The sequence below is a fragment of the Myxine glutinosa genome, chromosome 6 (genome assembly GCF_964187855.1).
Source record: "Myxine glutinosa chromosome 6, kmMyxGlut1.1, whole genome shotgun sequence".
Taxonomy (NCBI): Eukaryota; Metazoa; Chordata; class Myxini; order Myxiniformes; family Myxinidae; genus Myxine; species Myxine glutinosa.
This window is the reverse complement of record NC_136266.1, coordinates 16,601,907-16,620,893: the sequence shown is the minus strand read 5'-3', so window position 1 is coordinate 16,620,893 and position 18,987 is coordinate 16,601,907. Positions and strand designations below refer to the sequence as shown.

Sequence of the window (18,987 nt, the reverse complement as noted above, 5' to 3'; positions counted from 1 at the left end):
GACGATATAATTCAAACCTTGGGTTTTCCTCAACAACACAAAAGAGTGCTCACTTTTTGAAAAAGATCCGATTGAGTTTCTTGAGTGGCCTATAACGAGCTTCCGGTCCTGACAACACTGACTTCACGCTACCTATTTTTGCACAGGGATCGACGGAGCCACGTACGAGACGCTCCTTGGACTCAGAGAGGCTGCCACAGGAAGACCATGTGACCCAGCAAGAGGAAGAGGAACACCAAGCTCGGGTGCAGCTACACCAGGCGAAGGTTTGTGCAGAATATGCAGTTTCATGCACCACCTCACCCTAATGCTGCACACATCATTGAGCAATCGCTCCTTCATGTTGAGGTTATTAAAGACATGTCGATCAAGCGTGTGAGAGATTGTCAGATGTTCTTGCTGAAGTCGACACGTTTCTCCTGTTATTTACAACTGAAGCAACGCTCCGATCCTGTTTGCATTCGCTAAAGCTTTTGGATTGCAGAAAACCAATTTGTGTGATTCTAAATTGGTTTGTTTCAGAAATGTCAAATGCATTTATTTGCTGCACTAACATTTGCTAGAAACAATCTTCTTGTGCTAATTTTTGTGCACGATGTAGCCGAGAGTAGTGAAACAGCACTCGAACTTGAAATGAACCAGCCCAGCCAACATTTGTGGCCTTTCTTCTAACCTTTTCTCTGTGGAACACCATTTATTTAGTACCTCTCCTAATATCTTGCTTCTCTCAGAGACACAACTGTGTTGGGTGAGAGCCTGGTGTTGGGCTAGCGGCTAGGGTGCCAGCTTAGGATCCTGGGTTCGAATCCCGGTCGATCGCTGAATTAACGCCAGGGGGGTTGACTCAGCCTGTCATCCTTCCGAGGTCGGCTAATTGAGCTAACTAGGGCATGCCCGTACTATATCTATATCTAAAATTATATCCCCCCCCCTCTATTTACATGAAATGGTTTGGTCCAAAGCGAACGGCTTGCGAGTGGTGACAATCCCCCCCCTCTATTTACATGCAATGGTTTGGTCCAAAGCGAACGGCTTCCGGAGTTTGGTAAAGAAATCGCCATCGCGTGCACAAACGCGCAGGAAAGCGAATGAATCGCAAATTCGTTTTTATTAGTTGTAAAACATAGTTTAACGCCAACATAGTTTGCAAACGTGAAATAAATGAATACGCTCTCAAATGTGCCATCCGAGGCAGAGTGTGCCCGCCACGTTCGGCACACGCGATAGTTCGCTGCTCTCTGATTGGTTGAATCGTTTTTTGGACATAGCTCGGTAAGTAATTGTCCGATTAATATGAAAACTTGAAAAGGCACATACTCGGGTCCCCAGCAATATACCTGGCAAGTTAAAAGTATATCGGACCCGTGGTTGTCGAGAAACAGCGGTCACAGACAAACGTACAGACAGAGATTACTGGAATTATAGATAGACTAGGGCATGCCCGTACTATATCTATATCTAAAATTATATCCCCCCCTCTATTTACATGAAATGGTTTGGTCCAAAGCGAACGGCTTGCGAGTGGTGACAATCCCCCCCCTCTATTTACATGCAATGGTTTGGTCCAAAGCGAACGGCTTCCGGAGTTTGGTAAAGAAATCGCCATCGCGTGCACAAACGCGCAGGAAAGCGAATGAATCGCAAATTCGTTTTTATTAGTTGTAAAACATAGTTTAACGCCAACATAGTTTGCAAACGTGAAATAAATGAATACGCTCTCAAATGTGCCATCCGAGGCAGAGTGTGCCCGCCACGTTCGGCACACGCGATCGTTCGCTGCTCTCTGATTGGTTGAATCGTTTTTTGGACATAGCTCGGTAAGTAATTGTCCGATTAATATGAAACCTTGAAAAGGCACATCCTCGGGTCCCCAGCAATATACCTGGCAAGTTAAAAGTATATCGGACCCGTGGTTGTCGAGAAACAGCGGTCACAGACAAACAAACAAACGTACAGACGTACAGACAGACAGACAGAGATTACTGGAATTATAGATAGATTACCAGTTCACTGGTAATTCCCCGTTTGTCGTAAAAAGGCGACAAAAAGGGTTGGCGGCAGGAAGGGCATCCGGCCGTAAAACATTGCTTCAAAAAGGGGACCAAAAAACAACAACAACCACGGTCCCCAAAAAAGGCCAACCCCCGCTTGTGGGGAAAATGGCCTCTAAAGGTGTTTTTTTTTTCTTTTCTTTTTTTTCTTTCTCGGAGACACAACTGTCAAATGACGTTCTAGTTCATTCCTTTCACATTTCCAACGATAACTTTCACTCACGATTCCACTTCATAGGAGGAATCTGTACTTGCTCCAACATCAACGCACCTGTTGTATGCCTTGTGGACCATTGATTGAATCTTCAAACTTTGACATCATCTGGCTCATGATTTGTCTCACCATCCTCACAATTTTTGAGGCCATCCTCTCACCGCCCTCGTATTTAGGAGACTTTGATGCACACCAAGGGGTTGAATTTTAATTTTTCTAAAACTCAATTTCTTCCTATTTCCCTTTCTAAAACCCCCCTCAACTTTCCGATCTCCTTTGAAGGCCCGACGATTTTACCACTCAAGACAGTAATCATACCTGGTTTCACTAGAGCAACAACAACAACAGGCATTTTAAGGCCATTTTCCCTGCTAGAGCGGGGGTTAGCCTTGCGGGCCCCATGACAATCTTCTCCATCTTGCCCTATTTTCTGCATCTCTCCTTGTTAACCCCCTTGCCCGCATTTCTTATTCCACCATCTTTAGCCAAGTCTTTCTCGGTCTTCCCCGTCCTCTACTTCATTCTACATTCATTTCCATCACTCTTCTCATCACCAGAGCATTATATATATATATATATATATATATATTGGAAACCTCACATTGTACAAATAGGAACTGGAAGCCTTCCTTTTAGGAACTGGGAGTCCTGTTCAGATGTCGAAGATTCTTCTCGTCTGAATAGTTCCTCTGATTTTACATAACGGATTGATTCTTACTTGTATGGAGACTGCTCCTACATCATTGGAGGTTCTAACTCTACATACTTACTGGACAGTCAAGTCTAAAGCAATCCAAGTCTTTTCAAGTCTATCAGTCTGACCTCAAAACTCGACTTCCTTGAATTACGCCGCAAAGTTGGCTCTCTTTCTCTTTTCTGTCGATATTACTTCGGGTTCTGCTCCTGAGAACTTGCTTCTTGTGTTCCTCCGCCATTAGCTAGATCGCGAAATACTCGGCAAGCCACTACGTCACGTGATCATTGTGTGGTTGTTGGCAACTCAATGGCGGACCCTTATGATGTTTGTTTCTTTCCCTTCACTTCCAAACCCTGGAATTCTTTACCTTCTCGTGTGTTTACTAACAGTTATAACCCATCTCTTTAGAAAAGGTATGTTTTCTAGGTCCTCAAAAACTTGAGATTATTTTTCCTTCTCTTCATTTCTCTATTTCTTCAGTTTTTTTTGTTTCATTTAAGGCCTGCCCTTGATGAGGACAAACTATCCAGTCCATGTCTGGAGCATTTGTTGTAAAAACAAAGAACAAGATCTGAGTGGCTCAGTGGTGACGAACTGTCTAGGATTAATCTTAGCCTTGAAGTATTCACAACTTCACAAATCTACCTGACTCTACATATCACTACCCGACCGACATAACACAGCCCCCCGCCCCCCCCCCCCCTGGAACCGTAGCCCAGCAAGGTTAATTGCAGGCGCTACCATTCCAATCTTACCACTTTCCAACTCACACTTAATTAACCTATGAAATAAATCAGGAGGGCTGTGGGAAGTGAGCCGAAGCTACTTACCTATTCTCCTTACTGGTCTACTCCCTTAAGCAGCCAACTGAGACTAATTGTCTCAACAACCACTAATTCAACCACCACCAACTGACTTCAGCATTTTATTTTCCCAGCAAAGGATTATGTGCTTTGTGTCCTGTCTTGTTGTGGCGTCTTGTTGCGGATTGGCTTTAACACAATAGTAGAGCAAATGTCCCTTACATCTACTGCACAAGGATGACAGAGCACCTTGCCATACTGCTGTCTCTGTTAGGATTTAGTTCAAAAATAGCACTGTTAAAATTTCCAGTAACCAGCCTAGATTCCTCACTTAAACCTAATTAAAACACTCAGAGATGTCATTGAATGTTGCCTGAAAGTGAGTCAATAGATCACCATCCAACACTGGGCCTACACCTGATCTGAAGGAGGAATGGTCCAATATTACACCTGACAGCAACCAACATTTGGTACAAAGTGTTTGTAAACACAACAACCTATTATTTATAAATTAAATAAACGGTTGTGAATTTCTATCCTTCACATTTCCTTTCTATTCCTCTACTTTCTATTCCAGGTTACACATGCCAAGGTTCATTAACAAGCTGAATGATGGAGTAAGGAGGGACCAGAAACTTGATGTTGACACATAAGTGGACACAACACTCCTTATAGTAATTAATCTCTTCTTCTTTTTTTTTTGAGATCCAATGAGAATTTCATCAACATTCATAAAAATTACTTTGGGCATGGGCAGGTTCATGGGGAGTGTAAAATGCCACAGATAAACATGGGGATGATGTAAAATGAAGTTGGCTGCCCTCTAAGGTCTCAAGGGGAAAATGCAAATGGTTTGGCAAGTAGCAATCCCAAAGGAAAAAGGAAACGGGAAGAAATTGAATGGAGGCTCCCAGTTAGCTTCATTGTGCAGGAAGTTCAAAAACAAAGAGAACTAGATGGTATTCATAGAATACTTACCCTGCGCAGTGAACTTGTTGCAAACCAACTCTTCTGTTTTTGAACATTTTTTTCTTTGATCCAATATGGCTGCCAGACCACGTGAGCGATGACATCATAAATTTATATTCTCTAATATAATTGTTGCATAGATCACGCTCAATACATTTCAAACTGATCAGACTAAGCGTTGTCCCTGTCAAATTATGACGTCATAATTATGGCACCAATGACGTCATCGTTAACAACACCTATTCCCCATATGGAGTTCTTTTCAATGAGCCATGTTTCAATTTTTTCCATGTATCGGTTTTGGAGATATAGAGGTGAAACATTTTTCGGTTTTTCCAAGATAGCGCCTGTACCACATGACCTATGATGTCGTGATTATCATTCAAATATTTTACATGAGGAGGCGCTTCTGTGTTGAAAAATTTGTGCCCATCAGACAAAGTTGCTGAGAAAAAAAATTCACAATGATCGGATAAGTGTTGTACTTGTCGAATTATGACGTCGTAACGAAGGCACCGATGACATCATCATTAATATATATTATTCCCCAAGGGGAGTACTTGACAATGAGCCATGTTTCAATTTTTTTCCGTGGAGTGGTTTCGGAGATATAGAGGTGCAACCTTTTTCGATTTTTTCCAAGATGGCGCCTGTACCACGTAACCTCTGACGTTATAATTATCATTTAAAAAATTCTGCAGGAGGAGCTGCACATATTCTGAAAATTTTGTGTTCATAGAACTAACAGTTGCAGAGGAATTTTTGTTTTATTCATACTGATCAGATCAAGCGTTGTACTTGTCGAATTATGACGTCATAATTAAGGCACCGATGACATCACCATCAACATATCTTATTCCCCATGGTGAGAACTTGACAATGAGCCATGTTTCAATTTTTTCCATTGAGTGGTTTGGGAGATGTAGAGGTGTAACGTTTTTCCAATATGGCGTCCGTACCACGTGACCTATGACGTCATAATTATGAATAAAATAATTCGATAGGCGGAGGCGCTTCTATGCTAAAATCTCCTGTCAATCGGACCAACGGTTGCCGAGAAAATGAATTTTTAAAATGCAGACACGTACAGCACACGGCACCCGTACGGCAAAAGCACACAGCACATGGCACACGTACGGCACACGACACACGTACGCAACTGAATGCTGAACCCTGCTTTTCGCTTCGTGAGCGCAGGGTAACTAGAACGGCACTCGATAGAGCGCAAACCTCCACCAGGCTGATCAGTTTACATTTTGTATCCCACAGATAGGCCTGGTCTGGATTCGAACCTGCACTCACAATATGAGGCATCCTATAACGTTTTGAGTTCATATATATATATATCTATATATATATACAGTACTGTATATATATATTGTTACGGATTCGTCACTTCCGTTGTTGTGGTTTTCATCCACTTGAAACATTTTTGGTTGTATGTACTATTATTGTTATCGTTTAAGTGAAATAGAGATCACTGTTTTCAAAAGGTAAAAAAAGTTAGTGTTTTAAAAGAAACTGGAAACCGGATCGGGAACCGGATGAGGAAGAGGAAGAAGAGGAAGAGGAAGAAGAGGAAGAGGAAAAGGAGGCGGAGCAAGTGAGGTCGGAGAAGGAGCCGAGCTGCTTGGAGGTCTGGAGCAAACGCTGGCGAACGGGGGTCACTAGCGAACTTTGGGGTTTCCTGGGAAAGGGATTCCTACAAAAGAGTTGTTATCGCTGTGACAGATATACCTGCATGACGGGTTTTGCGGTTGATTCCGAAGAGAATCATTGGAGTGCCGTTACGTCTCGAGAACTGACCGTTGGCCATTTTGCCTCACGCCTGATTTCGCATCGCTCCAGGTTTTTCACCTCGCTCCAACCATTTCAACGCATCCAGCCGCTAACCTGGTGTGTGTGTGTAATGTGGATTTCCCGATTTCGCATCGCTCCAGGTTTTTCACCTCGCTCCAACCATAACAACGCGTCCAGCCGTTAGCTTGGTTTGCATGTGTAATGTGGATTTCGAGTGGGAATTTGCGGTTCGCCGTGTGGGGAGCCGTTGAACATCCATACCGGAAGGTGTGATTTCCCAGTCGCCTCTTGAGGACACCTTTGTCCATCTTTGGCAGTGTGACTGTCAACCGAGCGGGATTCTGGTCTCGATACTACATCGTACATCGTTCTGACGATCACTGAAGCGTGGATCGACTTTGGCTTGAAGCCGGGACAGAGACATTGGGAATGTTCTTTCCGCTCACTTGGAGCACAGTGAGTTATGTTGTACGGAACTGATGGTACCATCATAGGAATGATATATTGGTTGTACAACTGATTAATATTGTCATTGCTGTTATTCTTGTGTGACCTTAATACAATACTTGTTTGTTGGAAACAATTGGTGTGGTTTCACCGTTGATCTTTGACACACAGAATAATACATCTTTCTGCCGTGACTCCTCTCGGGGCTCGGAGGTACACCGTGACCGGGACTTGGGGAGGAGCACGTAACAATATATGTATGTATGTGTGTGTATATATATATATATATATATATATATACATACATATATATACACACATATATATATATATATATATATATATATATATATATATATATATATATATATATATATATATATATATATATATATATATATATATACTGTATATACATACATACATACATATACACACACACACAGACTTGGCATTTAATATGGAATATATATTTTTTCTTGACTTGGGTTTACTTTCTGAACTCAGTATATCAATCTGGTGAGTTTATTTTACCCTTCGGTGATGTCTTTGTTGAAAGAACCATGTCACTGATTGTCTTTCGCAGCAAGAAGTCAATCACAGGATTATATGATAGGTGGCGTGACAAAATGTAAGGACAGGTACATTTGACGATTGGCTTCACAATCGGGTATATAAGCGTTGTTGCATTCTGTATTAGTGGAAAACAACTGCTGCACGTCTACAAAAGTTATTGCCGCTTCCTCTGGAGATGGTCCGTCAACTTGACAATGCTGTTTGTCATGGAGTGGTGGCTTTACGAAATTCTGGCATGAAACAGCGTGCTATTGCTCGGCAGTATGGGATCACTCAAGGTCAGGTGTCAAAGATCGTGAAACGAAATGCTCAGAGGAGTGTCCCTACTCCAATACCGAGGCCAGGATGTCCAAGCAGAACCACAAGGAGAGATGATCGCCAGCTGCACCGGTTAGTCCGCAATGGCCGCACCAAGTCAGCTAATCGGCTTAGGGCTGAGTGGCAGCAATTGACAAATGTGCCTGTATCCAGAAGGCTAGTCAACCAACGACTGGTTCAAGCAGGCTATCGTGCCAGGCGTCCCCTGAGAAAGCCACGCCTGACCAGACAACACAGCCAGCGCCGATTGCAGTGGGCCAGAGAGCACCGTCAATGGCAGCCAGGACACTGGAAACACGTGACCTTCAGTGACGAGTCTAGATTTCTGGTCTATCGTCAAGATGGCTGCGTCCGAGTGCGCAGCCAAGTGCATGAAGCCCACAACGAAGATTGTATAGTGCCAAGAGTCCAAGCTGGAGGTGGTGGGGTGACTGTTTTGGCTGATTTTCATGCAGGGGGCAAAACTGACCTGGTTGTTCTGAATGGAAACCTGAACCAGTTCAAGTACAGGGTCATTCTGGAAGAAACATTACTTCCATTTGCTCGTGCAGCCTTTCGAGGAAACTTTGTCTTCCAAGATGACAATGCACGGCCTCATCGTGCTCACATGATCCAACACTTTCTTGCTGACCGTGGTGGTGTAGAGCATATGGAGTGGCCTGCCATGTCCCCGGATATGAATCCGATAGAGAACTTGTGGGCAGAATTAACGCCTCAAAACGCCCACTTGAACCAGCAGCCGACCTCTGTGCGTGAATTGCAGCAGACTATTGTCACTGCATGGCAAGCGATTCTTGTCCAAACCTTGGCAAATCTCGTGAACAGCATGCCTCGACGTGTACGTGCTCTCCTGAATGCTCGTGGGGGTTACACGAAGTACTGAACTGTAACTTTACTGTCCGTAATCCCAGTCATAATTTAGCTTTTGTTTTTGTTGAAATTTTTTTTGGCTAATGTGCAAAATAAAGAGATACTTCTGGAAAATGGACAGAAGTTTAACACAGTACTGTCCATGAATTGAGTTCGATATCAGTTTACATCACTTTCAAGGATCAATTTATTTGCTTCAAAATGTCAAATGTGGTTTTTGTTTCTTTTGAAGGTCACATTAACAAAATCTAGAATAATTTCAACATATTTACAATGAACTTTTGGTTCCAAGTCATCTTGAAAAGTAAGTTCACCCCCACAAAAAAAATATTCCATATTAAATGCCAAGTCTGTATATATATATATATCTATATAATAATACCGTAAGGACTCGACTTTGTTATCCCTTTTACGCCGCACTCAGTGACCCGATGCCCACGGCACTCATGGATTTACGATCTACGAACCGCGCTCTTTGTTTATCACGTACAGCCATACTCGAAAAATCGGAATTACCCGACGTTGGGGCCCAAAAGCATCCGATTAACTGCCAATACGACGCCATCTTACAACGCCATCGTATTGGCGTCTGCTGGGCGAAGACGAAGCGAGCCATCTGCTGATTGGACAGTCGAGTGGTGTGAACATGGGTGGTGTGAACCAAATGGTCTTTTTATTCCCTTGAACATTTTAAATTAGGATATATAAGGAAACGTCTTTATCGTCATTTTAATAAAGTTAAATGGAGTGACTTTGCGATACTCGGGGTGCGTTGCATAAATCCTCGTAACTCAGAGAGGTGTAGCAGGTGGCGAGACGTAAGGAAGCTTAAAGATAACGAGCTGAAACAGACGAACGATATGTCAATCTCTTTCTACACCAAACGGAAATAAAAGTATGAGAGCGGGAAGGCATGGCCTGAGCACTTCGAGCAGAGAGGACTGATTGGACTTAACTTAAAGAGAAAAAATTGGAGCTTAACGGAAGAAGAAGATCCCATGAGCGCTCCCCGATGCCATCCATAATGGTACACTCTATCCATACACCACATCCTCCCTTCCGTGGATGTTCCACGGGTTTCGGCTAGTCTATATAATAATAGCGTAAGGACTCGACTTTGTTATCCCTTTTACGCCGCACCCAGTGACCCGATGCCCACGGCACTAATGGATTTACGATCTACGAACCGTGCTCTTTGTTTATCACGTACAGCCATACTCGAAAAATCTGAATTAGCCGACGTTGGGGCCCAAAAGCATCCGATTAACTGCCGATACGACGCCATCTTATGACGCCATCTTATTGGCGTCTGCTGGGTGAAGGCGAAGCAAGCCGTCCGCTGAGTGGACAATCCCAGAGTGGTGCTATGCCGATTCCTATTACGAATCCATTCATTTTTCAAAAGTATATCGTAGCATTGTCATTTAAGTAGATTGCAATAAATACGTTGTTCATATACACACACTTCATTCTCATCTTTCTTCCTAACTCTTACTCGGACAAGCAAATCCCCTATGCCATCCATAATGGTACACTCTATCCATACACCACATCCTCCCTTCCATGGATGTTCCACGGGTTTCGGCTAGTATATATATATTGTTACGGATCTCGGACGTCGGCTCTCCCCTTACCAAGTGGGGGAGGGGGGGGGGGTTAATCCCCTTGTCTTGTTATCTGGCCGACCCGAGTCCTGGGGGTTATGACGTTCCTTCCGGTCGGTGGTAAGTAGGGTTGTTGGTCGAGTCTTAGTCCAATTACCTAAGTACTACCACCGGCCGTAAAGCAAGGAGATAACTCCCGCTCGAACCACGGATATGATGGAAAATGCCGAGCGGATAGCAATCCGCGATCCGAGCCGTTAACAAAGTGACTAAACCCGATTATAAGCGGTTCCAATCGTGCCACGTTTACCCAATGAGAGAAAAGAAGAATGCGATCGGATTAGAGGAAACCAAGAAAGAACAAGGCAATTTATTCACAATGTACAAGAAGGAGAAGAGGAAACGAAAGAATGTACAGGATAGGAAGAAGAAGAAGCAGAACACAGGGCAGTCTTAAAACAGTCTTATCCTTAATACCCAGGACAAACATACACACTCACACGGGGATTGTAGATGGTGGATGGAACAGGTAGAGGGTCCGCCGATGGGGTCCAGGCTCCGGTCCAGCGACGAAACCCGGCAGGCAGTTCCGCGTGTAGTTGAGCGCGACCGGACAGTTTTATATAGCGGCGGGAAGCTGGTGTCCTGCGTACGTAATATGTGCACACTTGTGCCAAATGCCCTCTCTCCAAAGTCCTCCTTTGATAAAGGTGCGCTCTCCCAATTGTCGAATGCAACGCGCGTTTCCCAGCAAGTCTTTAACAAGCGCTGCCGTATCTCTTTCAAGCCAATGCAATGCGCTCGCTGGCAAGTTCTTTGATCAGCGCACTCTCCCGACCAAGTCTGAGTTCTGCGCACCAATCCTTCTCCACGTAGGTCCTGTTACAACGTGCGCGCCTCCAACAAGCACGCCTCCGACAAGTCCTGTGAAAGGGACGCAGGAAACGCTCGCTTATATATCTCCACTGGCAAAACGCTCCGCGAGCCCAAAAGCTACGCCTGTCGGCGATGTCCCTTCAGCCCTGGTTGGCTGGTTAGGGCTTACCGGCTCCGCCTTTGACGGCTGGATGACGTGGCCACACCTTCTTCCTGGCGTTCCGCCCCCTTTCTCGGGCCTCACCGCATGGCTTATGGCGGCGTTTGGAGGGAAGCCCAGCGAGGCTGCGAACGCTGCTGGCAGAGGCGCGTAACAATTTGGGAGGGGCCATGGGCAGACTGGAGGGCGCGTAATGGCGTCGCTTGGAGAGGGAGGCTTTCAAACTGAACAGAATGGGGCCTACTTCTTATTTGATTGACACAACGCAGATTCAACTATTGGAAACACGGCCTTATCTAAAACACATACTAACGAAATAACTGAAGTCCTATGGTGGCCTACGTGTTGCTTGTGGACTAACTAGGGGTGCTACCTTTAACCATTTAATAATGTCATATTTACACAAGTGTGGGTTCTAAAACCGCAACACTGCACCCCCCCCTTTTTCCAGGCTCACCCCGAGCCGAAACAAAAGGGCTATCTTTTTAATTAATGTGACACTTCACGCTCTTTCACGAGCCTCGATATTGTATACAAAAAAAAAAAAAAAAAAAAAAAAAAATGTGACACTTAGGTGTGGTTACCCTCTACTTTTAACCTACTACCCTGAGTGCGACAGTTTTAACACTAAATATGTCCCCCCTGCTGCGTTGCATCCTATCTAACTGACTCGCCCACAATTAACCGAATTACGGAATGGTCTTCAAACTACACATAGAGCCGGTGGGGAGCATTATTTACAAGACACTAATAATTTGATTATTTACAAAACTAGAACCCAGGACCTGTCTTTTGTGGGAAAAGAAAAGCTGTTTTTGATAAGAGGAAATGCCATTGCAATGCACTGCACCGATACACCATACCCATATGTACCAATATGCACCATAATAAAAAAATGCACCAAAAAGCACCATCATGAAAATGCACCAAACATTTCAAAAATAATAAAATGATGAATGATGTCTTCTTGCTTCTCTGCTGGGCCGATGCATCTTGGCTTGACCTTCTTGCTTGATGTTATTTCAATTAATAAAAAGGGCACACACCACGTCTGCTTTTTTATTTGTGGCCAGCAGGGCCAACTCAGGTGGTCCACTGCTGGGCATAGATGCCACTTAAAACAGTGGTCCGCAAGCCAGATACCGCTGGCAACAATGGTCGGTCCCAGCAGAGGGGCCAGGCCACAGAACGTGTGGTCCATAAGTGGTGCCAGGCCACAGAACGTGTGGTCCATATGGTGCATCAGTGCAGGCAGGAGGCAGCAAGGGTGCGGGCGCACAATCCAGGGCACCTGCACACTCCCCTCGGACAAAAGATGGTCCATGAGTGGGGAAGGAAGACAAAGCAGATTAGCGGGGCAAGGGCGCAAGGGTACACATAAAAACAAGGCAATGCGACATGAAGGGCGCGGGAGAGCGAGCTAAGAAAGCTCGTCCCTACTCGTACGTCTCCCCCCATGTCACCTACACTACCCTTGCCCTACCCCGTATTTACACAATTTACACCTTTACAAATTCGTCTCTACGTTTTGTCTTTTCCATCCCCCAATCCAAATTCGTCATCAATCCCTCCTAAGGAGGAAGAGATGGAATATCAACACAATGTCTCCCCCACGTCAAGATGCGTCTCGCATTTCCAAACACTTGCCAAAACCTGGTGTGGAGTCCTATCACCTCGGTGAGTGGATGCGGATGGTGCGAAGAGACTTTCATCCTAACTATTCTTCTAAATGACATTAACACTTTTACTCTACCCGGGTCTTGCCCTGCCAATCCATTGGCCATCATTAAACTATGTGGTTCTAAAAACCAATTCCCATTGACCATACTGTGGCGCGCTCCCAAATTTGGGGTCTCACTCCCCCGATTTTTCTTCGCTGTGCCCTCGCACAATTTCGGGGCTGGGTCGTGTGGCTCCCCTAGCAGGTCCTACTTACCTGCGCATCTCCGCCACTGAACGTCGCCACCCGAGCTTGCCTAGCTCCTCACCCTACTCTACCTGGGGAAGGCCCTCCCTGGCGCTTACCCCCTCCATGCCCACCTTGGCATCGGGCTACCCGGGTCCTTCCTCTGGATTCTCGGGCCCCACTGAACTCTACACAACTCCACCCTGGCTCCCAGAGCCTACCTGCGGCCTCACCTGGCCGACAGACTACCAGTGGCGGAGTGCTCAACCAACCATATGCACTAACAGGCCACACGCCCAGCCATTCCACACACTAATGCACCCATCCAAGCAGTACTCTGCTATTTTCCACACCACAGATGTCAATATCCAACCAAAATTTACCTACTCCCTCTACCTACTTTTAAACTACCCTCCCCGGGTACTCGGGAAGGGGTCCATCCTTCTCTCATCCACTCCTTCGCACCATACACTCCATGCCACTCATCCCACAATACACACTCCACACCATTCATTCCAGACCATTTATTCACTTGCACACCATGCAAGCCAATGCACTTAATACACAATGACACACATCCTCAATACTCTGCTCATACACACACACACACACACACACACACACACACACACACACACACACACACACACCTTTCACCAGCATTGCCTCATGCACTCAAATTTTCCCACACTCAATTCCTCATTTCACTAGCACTACCAAAAACTTCCATACGCAATGCCTCATTTCATCCGAAACCTCAAGCTCATACACACAGCATCATTTAAACTAACTACTCCCTTCTAATACTAGTGCTCCCCGTCATCCCTTATACTAAGCACACCCTCGTCATTATCATCCACCTAATCTACTCTACGTCCCGACTACTTGTACAAAGTCACTACTTAAACCTCAAGTCTCCTAAAGTCATTTCTAGGTCCCTAACCATTATCCAAGCCCTCCCTGGCTAGTTGATACCGCCAAACCCCATAAATCTATAGCTCCTTCGCCCCAAATGAATGGTACAACTACCATTCCTATCACTACTACTACCAAATGTCCATTAAACTTGAGCCTCTTGGTGCGGTAATGCATGTTCACAGATCAGCTTTGAAAAGCCGGCTATGCGTGCGGATGGTCAGTCTCCTGTAGGTTGGGTCCGTCCGGCATTTTCGATTCTGGGGAGGAGGCATACTCGGGCCGAGGTTCCAAGGTCCATCCCGGCATGGAGCACTTCGGTCTCTGGCCCGATGACCCAACTTCGCCCGGTCAGAACACCGCGCCCGCCAGGGGGCGAAGGTCCGACCTGGCCTTTCTCCCCCGGAATCGTGCCGTTTGCCGCTACGACGCGGCACCGACAATACAGGGCGGAGCCCGGCCCAAATCGTGCACGGCGCTCCTTGCAGAAGCGCCGCGGCAACGATCCCCGCCGGCCCCCGCAGCACACAAAGAACACCACACCCCGAGAGCTTGTGTCGGCTATCCGTCAGCCTAAGCGCTGCCACAGTCAGCGTCGATGCTCGAGTCGCCTTCTCACATCCACACGCGACTTTTCCCATACTCACACAGCTCATACACTCCCTTACTACACACTCTCGCGCACTCATTCTACTCGCACACTCCGTTACACACCTTTCTTCCACGCACTCTTCCCGTGCACTCTCCCCCATTACGTACTCCGTAACCACCACGGGTGTGCACTCTTTTGCTGCACACCTACTCAACGCACACCTACCCACGGGTGTGCAATCTCTCATCACACACCCAATCACGCGCTCCGGTGTGCATCCCCGCACACGCTCCACAACCAACTTACTCTCTGTGTCGCACTTCTCACACTCGGTTTCACACATACACTCGGTCGTGCATTCGCTTTCACTCTCGGTAACACACTCGCGCTCTGGCGCCGTTCGCTCCCGCACGCCATTCACTTTCACACCACGCACCACGGACCTTCTACGAGCGCCCGGGTGATGTCTGGATCCCAAGCGTGTGAAAAATCCTTTCGCACCCAAACCTTTTCGCGCCATATACAGCCCGGCCTACCTTCGGGATCCTTTCTCCACACGCACCTGCAAATTTTCATTTGGGTTAGCAAGTATGTCATCATGATGTGAACACGGACTTTGGGCATATTCCATTTCTTCCTCCCGCGAGTGCTTTTCTAAGTCCACCGTCTCTCCAATTTCCACTATTTATTTGATTTTAATTTCTTTTTCCTCGACGACCACTGGCGCTAATAAAATAAAATTTTCTAATTCTGCGGTCGTCAGCTTTCCCATACCCCGTGTCGCGATTTCTGCCCCGGTCCACCCGGCCGTGCTTTGCTCAACTTCGCTCAACCTGCGCTCCTCGTCGCGCTACCTCGTCGCATACCCGTGTGCTTTTCCCGCTTGACCTGCGGTCAATGTTCTCCCCAAATTTTTGTATGCGGTCACCCATTCTGTTTCCAAACCCTTCAATTAGATTTCCCATATCATCCATCTTTTCCTCCCATTCAATTCCTATCTCTTTTATTCGATTTCCCACATCATTTATCAATTCCCCAATTTGGTTTCCCAATTTTTTCAATGTCTCCCCTCGTTCGTCTATTTTTGCCATTAATTGGTCCATAAAAAAATCGCATGTACCCTGGTATCTCAGGCTCGGCTGCCGCGGCCATGTGCGAGGCACCGCCATTTTGTCCGCCTGCCACCCCTACTGCTGCATCCTCATTAATTCCCTCTTCCATTACTCCCAATTGTTCTTCTTCTTCCCGGGGGTCCTGGGTTAACTCTAACCCCTCTTCCTCTTCTACCCCCACCGGCATCCGATCGCCTTGGCTATCCATGGCACGATTTAATTTAGATGTTTTAATAAAATTTCGGCCGCTCGAAATTTTGACCAAATTTTTCCACAGATAAGAAAATTTGGATCGGGTCCAAATCCCACCCCCAGACACCAAATGTTACGGATCTCGGACGTCGGCTTTCCCCTTATCAAGGGGGGATTAATCCCCTTGTCTTGTTATCTGGCCGACCCGAGTCCTGGGGGTTATAACGTCCTTCCCGGCGCGGCGTTAGGTAGGGTTTGTTAGGCCTCGGGGTTCACTACTACCTAAGTACTAACGCCGGCCGTAAAGCAAGGAGATAACTCCCGCTCGAACCACGGATATTGGTGGAAACGCCGAGCGGATAGCGATCCGCGCTATTAACAAATGACTAAACCCGATTTTAAGCGGTTCCTATCGTGCCACGTTTACCCAATGGAAGAAAAGACTAATGCGATCGGATAAAAGGAAAACCAGGAAGAACAAGTAATTTATTTACAATTTGTACAAGGAGAAGAGGAAACGAAAGAAATATACAAGATAGGAAGAGGAAGAAGCAGAACACAGGGCAGCCTTAGACAGTCTTACTCTTAGTACCCAGGACAAACGTACACACTCACACGGGGGTTGTACATGGTGGATGGTCACCGGCGTGTCCAGGTTCCAGTCGGCTCCAGTCCAAGCTCCGATCCAGCGGACGAAACCCGGCAGGCAGCTCCGCGTGTAGTTGAACGCGACTGGACAATTATTATAACAGGGGGAAGCTGGTACGCTGCGTACGTAATATGTGCACTATACAAAGGCGCCAAATGCCCCCTCTCCAATGTACTCCTTTGATAAGGTCCTTCTTTCATAAGCGCCACTGCATCAGTCCCGTCGATGCAACGCGCGTTACCCCAGCAAGTCAGTCAAGGCGAGCTCTCTCACGCGGTAAGTCTTTACAAAGGTGCGCTCTCCCGATCAGTAAGTTCATGCGCGCTCTGGTAAGTAAGTCCTGTTGGTAAATGTGCTCGCTGGCAAGTCCTGTGAAAGGGCTTTGCACTCGCTTTTATAACTCAACCAAGCGATCACTCCGCGAGCCCCAAAGCCACGCCTGTCGGCGATGTCACTTCAGCCCTGGTTGGCTGGTTAGGGCTTTCCGGCTCCGCCCCCTTTTTCCGGCTTTACCTCGTGGCTTATGGCTGCGGTGAGCGAGCGCTAAGGCAGCTGCTGCTGGCGGAGGGGCCTATCAAATTGGGAGAGCCATAGGGCAGACTGGAGGGCGCGTAATGGCGTCGCTTGGAGAGGGAGGCTTGCAAAATGAACGGAATGGGCCTACTTCTTATTTGATTGACACAACGCAGATTCGACTATTCGAAACATGGCCTTATCTAAACACATACTAATGAAATAACTGAAGTCCTATGGTGGCCTACGTGTTGCTTGTGGCCTAACTATGGGGTGCAACCTTTAACCTTTTAATGATGGGATATTTACAAGAAAGTGTGGGTTCTAAAACCGCAACATTATATACCATACATATTCCACTTATTAATGATTGTCTTGTCTGTGCTCCAAGGGATATCCATGCCTTTGAAATATTTTTATACCCATCTCGTGAAATGTTCCTTTCCATAACTTTATCCCGGAGATCTTTTGAAAGCTCCATGGTGCTCATGGTTTAGTCTTTGCTGTCGAATGCACTACCCAGCAGAGGAAACCGACAGGAACAGCTGATTTTATTCTGGAAAAAAAAGCAGAATCACGACTATTTAATACATGTTCTGAATCTCCTCCCTGTAATCTCTTCACTCTCAACCCACTCTCGTAAATTGTATATTTGTGTACATACATTAGCCATTATTAGTTGGACTTCGTCCAAAATAGTGGCTTATGGATTGGGTCTCGTCCATCCGTCCGTCCATCTGAGCGTGCGTCCACAACCATATCTCAGAGAAGTATTGACCGATTTTGTTCATACTTGGTACAAAGACTATACATGACAGTATACATAAGCAAATCATTTTGTTTCGCGGTGCGATCAAAAATGGCCGACTGGCAGCCATTTTAGTTGGAAAACAACCCGATGTTGAACACACGTCCTCAACCATCTCTTGGACCTGCCCTTACCGACGTTGTGTAAACTTGGTACACGGATATTGAATGATGGCTTACATATGCACGTCATTTTCTTTTGAAAGCAGATCCAAGATGGCTGACTGGTGGCCATTTTGTTATTAAACATGTTCCCAACCATTTCTTGAACATGCATGGTCCAATTTTGTTCAAACTTGGCACAAGCACAATACACGACAGCAAACACGTGCGCCTCACTTTATTTTGTGATTGATCAATGATGGCTGACTGGTGGCCATTTTAGCTGTAAAAAACCCGATATTGACCACGTTCTCAACCATTTGTCGGACATGCATTTACCAATCTTGTTCAAATTTGGCACACAGATAATGAAGGATGGGTTACCTATGCGCATCATTGTTTTTCCAGATCAGTTCCAAGATGGCCGACTGGCGGCCATTTTTTTACTTTAACATGTGCCCAACCATTTCTCGACACCCATTTACCGATTTTGTTCAAACTTGGCACAAAGACAACGCATGAGAGTATACATGTGCAGAAGATTTTGTTTTGTAATCCAACCAAAGATGGCCGACTGGCGGCCTTTAACTCTGCACAGCAAAATTACTAAAACCACGGGGGCTATGACATTTTATGTCTTTTTCTACTTGTTATTATTACTATTGTTATTATTATTATTATGAAAAGCTGCAGAAGAAGATTGGCTATGCCTAAATCTGTGCCTGTGAATCACAGTGTCGAAGATAATGACAGACCTTGTATACCTAAAGTAAATTTTTTAAGCCCTAATTTGGAAAAATGATATTTACTTAGG

At 45.8% G+C, this 18,987-nt stretch overlaps 1 protein-coding gene across 2 annotated transcripts in view; it reads left to right on the top strand.

The window, feature by feature from the left end:
- Nucleotides 1-18,987, top strand: part of LOC137429609 (voltage-dependent L-type calcium channel subunit beta-3) — a 324,798-nt gene that overhangs the window by 173,209 nt on the left and 132,602 nt on the right. For both annotated transcript variants that reach the window (XM_068119656.2, XM_078779633.1), the window contains exon 2: nt 147-266. In XM_068119656.2, coding sequence (XP_067975757.2) covers nt 147-266 — 120 coding nt within the window. The remainder of the gene's footprint in view (nt 1-146; nt 267-18,987) is intronic.